Here is a 7,960-nt window from a genome sequence, read left to right as displayed (position 1 = left end):
GGCATTAGACATGACCTGAAATGTACAAGCAGCACTTCCAAAATACAGACAATAAACAGTGAATATAGCTAGTGTTTCCACACTATCTGCAAATTTTGCTCTATGGCTGTAGTAGTCAGTACAAAGTTCTTACAAGGTGGAAACAAAGGTGTTTTTCAAAACGGACAGACCTCTCTCTCTCAGAGGGCATGTTTCTTGGCAGCCAGAGTGTTTACTGTGGTAAAGGTAGACCATAGACAAGCACAGACAGATGCAGCATTGTGCTAGAGGCATCATTTCAGTGTTAATATGAATCAGTCTAAAATGTAACAAGAAATATAAAATTATAAAGTCACTGAGCACTTTTATTAGGTAGACCTGTACACCAGCTTGATAATGCAAGTATTTCATCAGCCAATCATATGGCAGCAACTAAATGCATAAAAACATGCAGACATGGTGAAGAGGTTCAGCTGTTTTTCAGACCAAATGTCAAGAAAGGGGAAGAAATGTGATCCAAGTGGCTATGACTGTGAAATGATTGTGGTGCCAGACAGGGTGGTTTCAATATCTCAGAAACTGCTGATTTCCAGGGATTTTCATGCAGAACAGTCTCTACAGTTTCCAGAGAAAGGTGAAAACATCCAGTGAGCAGCAGTTCTGTGGGCAAAAACACTGACAGGAAGACACAAATAAGCACACATTACAACAGTGGTATGCAGAACACACAACACGTCAAATCTCTTAAGTGGTTCAGAAAATGTTTTAATCATGGACCCTTTATATACAGTACATAAAAAATAATGACAAAATTAATTACTAAATAACATTTTTCATAACATACCAACATGATCTTTTTATGTTAAACAATTAATGGTGAACAGATTACTGCACGTACTGACCAAAAAAAAAAAAAAATTATTGAAACTCCTTATCAAGTATTCCATTTAAGTCATACATTAATACACCAACTACATCAGCTACTTCCATAAGCAATACAAGACCATCTGAAATGCATAACACAAATATGTAACTTTATTGTAATTTGCCTTACCCTACTGAAATGACTCGTTCTTTCCAAAAGCATACTAAAAATATGCATTTTCAAAAATAATTCTCCCACAGCCATTATAGTAGACAATTCAGGCCTTCCATTACTACACCTTAGAAGTATTGTTACTACAGGCATGAAGAGAGACATCCAGTAATGCATGAATTAGTTCAACTACACAACACGATAACTGAGATCCAAGCCTGACAAGGCTTTTTACACAAAAATGAAGGCAAATCAATGGTATCCTGAATGACTTAATGAGACAAAGGAAAATGAGGAATCCAGTTTTGACAAGACACAGTGACAATAAGACTTCACATACAAATGACCCTTTTAACAGTTGAGTGGAAATCATGTGCATGAAAAAAAAAAACAGAAAACAGGCAGCTAACCAATTTTGCTCTGACTTTACTTAGTCATTTAAAAACAACCACAGATACAGCCGAGCTGAGCTGTCAGGAAATCTTTAGTCAGGATTTACACTGCAAATATCAGCAGAACTACCCTCTAAGGGGAGGTAACTTATCATAAGCAGAAGGAATTTCACATTTTACAGTACCTGTGTTACAAACACCTATCACTACGGAACTTTGGGTCTTTACACTTACCAATAACCTCCACTTAAAAGACACTCACAGATCAGAAACACTAAAAATGTAAGAAAAAAAACATTTTGGCATACAGTCAGTCTTAGTAATTTACATGGAAGAGTTATTACAAGGTTTATTCATTTGTTTCGCTAAAATTGTCTGCCAATTGTAGTGAGGGCAATAAAAAAACACTGAAATATGTAGACTACAGGATAAGATCAACTTGAAAATGCTAAATAGCCTTATCCCCTAAATTTTAATTGGCGCTTACATCACATGTAAATACATAGCTGAAAAAATATGAATGTGAGACATAAAGCCTTCCTAAAAAGCATACGATTCATTCCTCTTGCTTCCTTTTTGGTTTCTTGGGATTTCGGGAACGGCTCTTGGCTTTGCACAGGGGACAAATGGGAGCATTTCGATGGATTTGCTGGTGACAGGACAGACAGGCCTGAAGAAAAACAACAAACAAAGCAGAGTTACTGATGCAATCTGGCTTCTATGTATCCATTAATCTTTTCATCCATCCTTAAGTTACCTCTTTTTCCACGTATGCTGGTTCTGTTGTTTTTGTAAAAACAAGGCTTCTGGGAATGACTAAAATAAATGTTTGATGTCTTTTGATTATGTCTGGCTTCAGGTAGAGGTCACCCTCCTGCAATGTAGGTGAAACCACTCACCTTCATTGGTGGGGGCTGCTGGCGGAAGGTTGTTGGCTGTCGTGAATCTTGTTTCCGGGAGACTTGGAGCTGTTGGGCAGCGGCGGCTGCTGCTGCAAGGGATTCTGGGATCAAAGGTTCTTGTGGTTCCGTCTGCCACTCAGCCTTCTGCTTCTCAAAGTATCTGCGCAAGAACACGCCATTTGTCAGTAATGAAACGTGGCATGTAAACATAGTAGAACACGACTGTCAGTTTTAATGATTTAAGAGTTGTACTTTAACACTGACCAAACATGCTGATGTTCATGCCAACCTCTAACAGACTGTATATTTATATTTCAAGACCTCAATTCTGCCTGCGACTGCTATTTACCAAGCACCAGAGTGCATCCCTTGGCTGCATGTTAAACAGACTGAACTACATTGACACACTACCAAATACCCTTGTGGGTAAGTGGTGTGGTGTGAGAGGGGGTCTGGATGAAGACTGGGCGACTGTGGGTAAGGGTTGTGGTGTAAGACAGGGTTCGGCTGAAGACTAGGGGACTGTGGGTAAGCGGTGTGAGACAGTGTCTGGATGAAGTCCGGGACACTGTGGGTAAGCAGTGCGGTGTGAGACAGTGTCTGGATGAAGACTGGGAGACTGTGGGTAAGCAGTGTGAGACAGGGTCTGGATGAAGTCCGGGAGACTGTGGGTAAGGGTTGTGGTGTGAGACAGGGTTCAGATGAAGTCTGGGAGACTGTGAGAAAGCGGTGCGGTGTGAGACAGGGTCTGGATGAATACTGGGGTACTGTGGCTAAGCGGTGTGAGACAGGGTCTGGATGAAGACTGGGGCACAGCTCAGGGACTCACTCGAGCGAGAGCTTCTCCTCTTCCTCGCTGAGGTGCGGCAGGCGCTGCAGGCCCAGGGTCATCCGCAGCGCGTCCACGTGCTCCTTCAGGGGCTTGTACTCGTCGTGTAGGCGCCGGGTGGTCTCCAGCAGCTTGTTCAGGTCATTCTCCGACTGCTTGATTGTGTTCTCCATCTACAACCCAACAAGTGCACTTACAGTTCACCTACCTGCTGCCTCAATTAACACTTACAACAAATTCAATTCTAACTTCCATTACAATAGTTTTAAGTTCAAAGCAAAAAACAATAAGAGGCAATTATAAAAATGAATCTCAAGAACCAAGTTGTAATGAGTCTGCTTTATAAATACTTGGGAGTTTCCAAAGAAGACACTAAATGCCTTTTAACTAGATACAGGGGTAAAACAATGGGCTTTCCCATTAATAAATCAATGCCCAGAAAGACAAAGCAAACACTGGCTCGGTTTAAAGAACATGTATATTTTGTATAGCATATATGTGCATTGCAATTCATGTGCAGCATGTTATCTGTATTGAAGACCATTTTATTCAAATCATGGTCTTCAAGGGCTTCAAGGGCTTCAAGATCTGCTGCTTTCCTGCCCTCCCTTTACCTGGAAGTCAGGTGTGAGGACAGTCTGGCCAATCAATCACACTAATTCTTCAGTTAATTACTAGGGGGAGGGCAAAAACAAGAGGGGACAGGAAAAAATAAATCAATAAAATAATGGATCTGGATTTGAGGGCCATATTTGTGTATCCATGATTTAAGGCAGTGGTCTCAAACTCGTTGTCACGGAGGGCAGTGTATGCAGGTTTTCATTCCAACAAACCAGCATACACATGGCCCTCCGTAGCATGGAGCTTGAGACCCCTGATTTAAGGTATAATGAAGACAGGTTCTAACCACGTTGATGTCAGCGTGAATTAACCGCAGCTCCTCCACGTGAGCCATCTTCTCCTGGAGCAGCAGGTCCATCTCCTGCTTGTACTCCTTCAGTTGCTTCTCCTCCGACTCCAGTGCTTCAAACTCTGTCTTCAGCCTGCTCTTGATCCGCTCCATCTGAATAGTCTTGTTCCTGAGACACAATAACCAGTCAGTTGAGGACTAATAATTCATAATACAATATACCAGCATTAAATTAAACCAATTAAAATGCACAAGGAAATACAAACCAGCTGTAAAATAGGTTTATGAAACAAAAGCTAAGAATAATGTTTTAAGCGTGCATACACCTGCACAAGTCGTGCAATATGCCGACTGAGACAAGTTGGCCAGTAGTGAAACAAGCATGTCATCTGTAGCATTGCCAGGTGCTACATATAGTACAATCACATGGTGAGTACTCTGTACTGGCCATTAGGGTTTCTCTAATGTAGATGGCTTTGAGCATTAGATTTAGAGCCAGTGACTTGGGTTTTACATGCCATTGGTGTGTGTGTGTGTGTGTGTGTGTGAATGAGAAGCATCAATTGTACAGCGCTATGGATAAAGGCGCTAAATAAATTCCAACCATTTACCATTTACAATCAAAGTCCCATTCAGCTCAATAGGTTAGTGGGCTCCAAGGTTGTAGATGTAGTCTTGATGTGGGGTGCTACCTAGGAGGTGCCCTAACCGTTTCCGTTTAATAGTCAACAATATACACGGATTGGACAAAGGCAGCCGCCAAATGCCTTATGCAAAGTGAAGGTTCTAAATATAATAAAGACAACTACTGCGGAAATATAAAGTGGGGAGGAGGGCTACTGTCTGGTATGAACTGTAGCTGCTGAATAAATTTTGATAACCCACTCTGGATATTGCCAGGTCTTGCGTGTTCAGTGCGTCTAGTGTCTCCACCAGTGAGTGCTCTTTCCCTGAATCTATTTAATATTTAATTAGCAATGCATATTAGCCATGAACTGAACAACCACAGCAAGTGGTACTCCGCTACATTCAGTCAATTGACGATGGGTTGATTAGCACTTCTGAAGGTGGTCACTTTCCATTTCCATTGTTTGCTTCACATCCGATAGCTGCGTCAGGAAACCTTTATGCCAGTGTTACTGGAGGCAGTCAATATTAGCTTGCTAGTTGTGTAGCTAGCTAACTAGCTAGTTTTATTAACACCGAAAGACAAATTCAAAAATTGATGCGGCGTCAGTTTAGCAAGATTAGTGACATCTGAAATCCATAAGCCAAAATGTACAATACATTAACCTAGACTGCACAAATGATACTATATTTTTATTTATTTCATTTTATCGTTAAATTAGCCTTTTCCGGGTGACTGTTGCCTTGATACATACGACAACTAAGTTATTTAGACAGGCTAAATTAAGATTAAATAAGACCTATTGTTATAGCTAAACTTCCTTTGTGCGCGTTTACATAATAATTAGGGAGATGCCTTAAAGCAAAAAACAGAGCGGATACAGTTGCTAACTATAACAGAATGGCACTGCGAGCAACTGTAGCTAGCTAGCTAGCTATAGTCGACAGTGGGAATGGTAAAATGTAGCTTCCTAGCTCGCTAAGCGAACGATGCATGCATCTTGCAGCCTAAGGAAAACAGGTTCATCTTCATCATATCTTTATGTATGAAAAATCAATTTAGAAAAATGTATTAAGCACGTGCGCGATACCTTATTTCCTTTATGTTTTCCAGTTTGCACATAATTTCTTGTTCGTCTGCCATGATTCTCAGCGTGGATTCCAGTGAACAAACCTTTCACCCGAACCCCAGCAAAACAATAGACTTAGGTGGCAGCAGCTGAAGCCGACTTTGTGGGCATGCGCCAGACAGAATAGACTTGTGGTTAGTGAAGTGACATTTTGAAGAAATCGTAAAAGCGTGTTGCTGCCACCTACTGATACAGTTGAAAATGGTGTGCATTGTTTTTTTTTAAAATTAGAATTTAGTATCTATATAGCCGAAACAAATAACTCACTGTAATTTACATGACATTATGTTTTCGTTTAGTATCACTCGCATCCATAGCGACACGACAGAATTAAGTTAAAATGGACAAGACAAGTAGTGAGTGTGCAGTGATGAATATACACCACCACGTTTGTCCATTATTCAGCAAAATTACTTCTGCTGGCCAGTTGTTCCAGTATTTAAGGTAACACGAACTTTGAGCGGTGTCACTGATTTAGAAATAAAAAATATATGTGAATGATTAAATGCTGTAATCAAAGCAAAGGGTGGCCACACTAGATATTTACTTTTTTCTCCAAAAGAGACTATTATTTTTGTTTTCACAATATATTGTTGTCTGTTTAGTAATTTTCATCTACATTAACCAATATTACATGAAATAAATACTTGAATAGTACATGGTATCTTCATTGTGTCAAGTGTATAATCATCACTGCACACTACTGTATTATGTATATTGTGCCTTCAGGCAAGCGATAGCCTATGTATTGCGCAGCATGGTAACTTAAATTTCGAGAACTCCTTGGTCAGTCGTGACCAGGCAGTACAATTTTGTAGGCAGCGATGTTTTGAAAGCGGTTAGAAGTACTAGCAGGTCTCTCCTATTTTATAAATAAGTAGAAGTAATTTGCATGTCATTGAATTACATTCCGGCAATTCTTTGTAGAGTTCATGGTTATGTTACGACCTAAGGCTCGATTTGGCCGTAACATAAAATGGACGCAAACAACCAGGTGAAGGAATAACAAATATTTATTGAATACCTTCTTTTACTCAAGACTTAGTATTTAAAGGCAAATCCAAAAATCAAACAAGTGTCCAAACAACCAGGCAAACAAACCAGGAAAACAAACCAAATACAGGCCACAACACCAGAGCGCGGCAGGCGCATTCGCAGTGCAACAAAGAGCTAACGCGAGCTACCTGCAGAATGGGGAAGAAGCTGTGCTTTTAAACCCCAGCTTCCAGGTGCGCCAAATCCAATAATCAGCAGTTCTCCTTTGCTCCGCCCACCTCTCCGTTCCTGCAAGCAGAGCACACCAGCAGAGATAAAAACCCAGAGTGGATCGCGAACCTGGGTCGTAAAACAGTTAGCAAATTCCAAAATCCAGACCCAAAACTAAACCCTGGTTTCTAGCACCACCACGTGGGCAATGAGATGGTGTTTATTATGTGATGTCACCAGGGGTACGCTCCTTGTGGCCCCCCATGATTGGCAAAAAAATAAAAAGATTAATAGACCGAATGAAGCCTTTTTAAGAAATGGTCATTTGCCATAATAAGTTCAACTGCCGGGATTAGTCATCTAAAACGGCATGTTCCATAATGCATCAGGACAGTTTGGCGGGAGGAGTGCTAACGTTGCACCTTTTTTGTCGAAGTAGAAATCGCTAGCTGCATTGTTTAAAGTCATTTTGGAAACAAAATCCCCCAACGGATGCTACTTCTAGCTACCAGGATAAGTGAAAACGCTCAAAGGAAATGGAAGCAAAGGAGGGTGAGTGATTTCATGGACTGCCTCCTTGCTTCGTATTGCCGAAAAAGGCCTCAGCCAAACCAAAGCGGCGGATAAACGTTCATCTGGCTGGTATTGAATCCAGAGCCTAAACACCGGCTCGATTATTAAGACAAATGCGAGCGTATTCATTAATGAAAAACAAACACCAGTGGATCGATACAATACTGCAACGTCCAAAGTCCTTCGTAATACTGTCCTCTGATTTTTTCGAATATCACGGTCATTTTTGCTATTGTGTTTTCAAGTAGCCTATGTTAAACAGCTGCTTTGCAGTGGTGTTGTCGGTGTCTTGTCGGCTAATGCTGCCTGGGTCACTATTAAATTAAATTAATTTGCACAAAATAGGCTAAACTCAGGCAATGTTCCCAACAAATAG

The 7,960-nt window shown here is 40.8% G+C and overlaps 1 protein-coding gene across 1 annotated transcript; it reads right to left on the bottom strand.

The window, feature by feature from the left end:
• Positions 1–723: 723 nt before the first annotated feature.
• On the bottom strand, positions 724–5,906 carry LOC133124548 (zinc finger C4H2 domain-containing protein-like). The gene is made up of 5 exons (XM_061235844.1): positions 5,767–5,906; positions 4,046–4,217; positions 3,139–3,311; positions 2,307–2,469; positions 724–2,077 (listed from the first exon to the last, which is right to left on the bottom strand). Exons 1-5 carry the CDS (start codon positions 5,817–5,819, stop codon positions 1,964–1,966), a joined length of 675 nt encoding a protein of 224 aa, XP_061091828.1. The 5' UTR covers positions 5,820–5,906; the 3' UTR covers positions 724–1,963.
• Positions 5,907–7,960: the final 2,054 nt, after the last annotated feature.

Source organism: Conger conger, chromosome 3 (assembly GCF_963514075.1).
Source record: "Conger conger chromosome 3, fConCon1.1, whole genome shotgun sequence".
Classification (NCBI taxonomy): domain Eukaryota; kingdom Metazoa; phylum Chordata; class Actinopteri; order Anguilliformes; family Congridae; genus Conger; species Conger conger.
Note: the sequence above shows the minus strand (reverse complement) of the source record. Positions and strands in the feature narration are given on the sequence as shown.

Coding starts and splice junctions, on each gene's coding strand:
- LOC133124548 (XM_061235844.1), bottom strand. CDS start 5,819: ATGGCAGACGAACAAGAAATTATGTGCAAACTGGAAAACATAAAGGAA. Junction 4,218..5,766: donor GAAAACATAAAGGAAATAAG/GTATCGCGCACG, acceptor ATTGTGTCTCAG/GAACAAGACTATTCAGATGG. Junction 2,470..3,138: donor GAGGAGAAGCTCTCGCTCGA/GTGAGTCCCTGA, acceptor GTTCTTGCGCAG/ATACTTTGAGAAGCAGAAGG.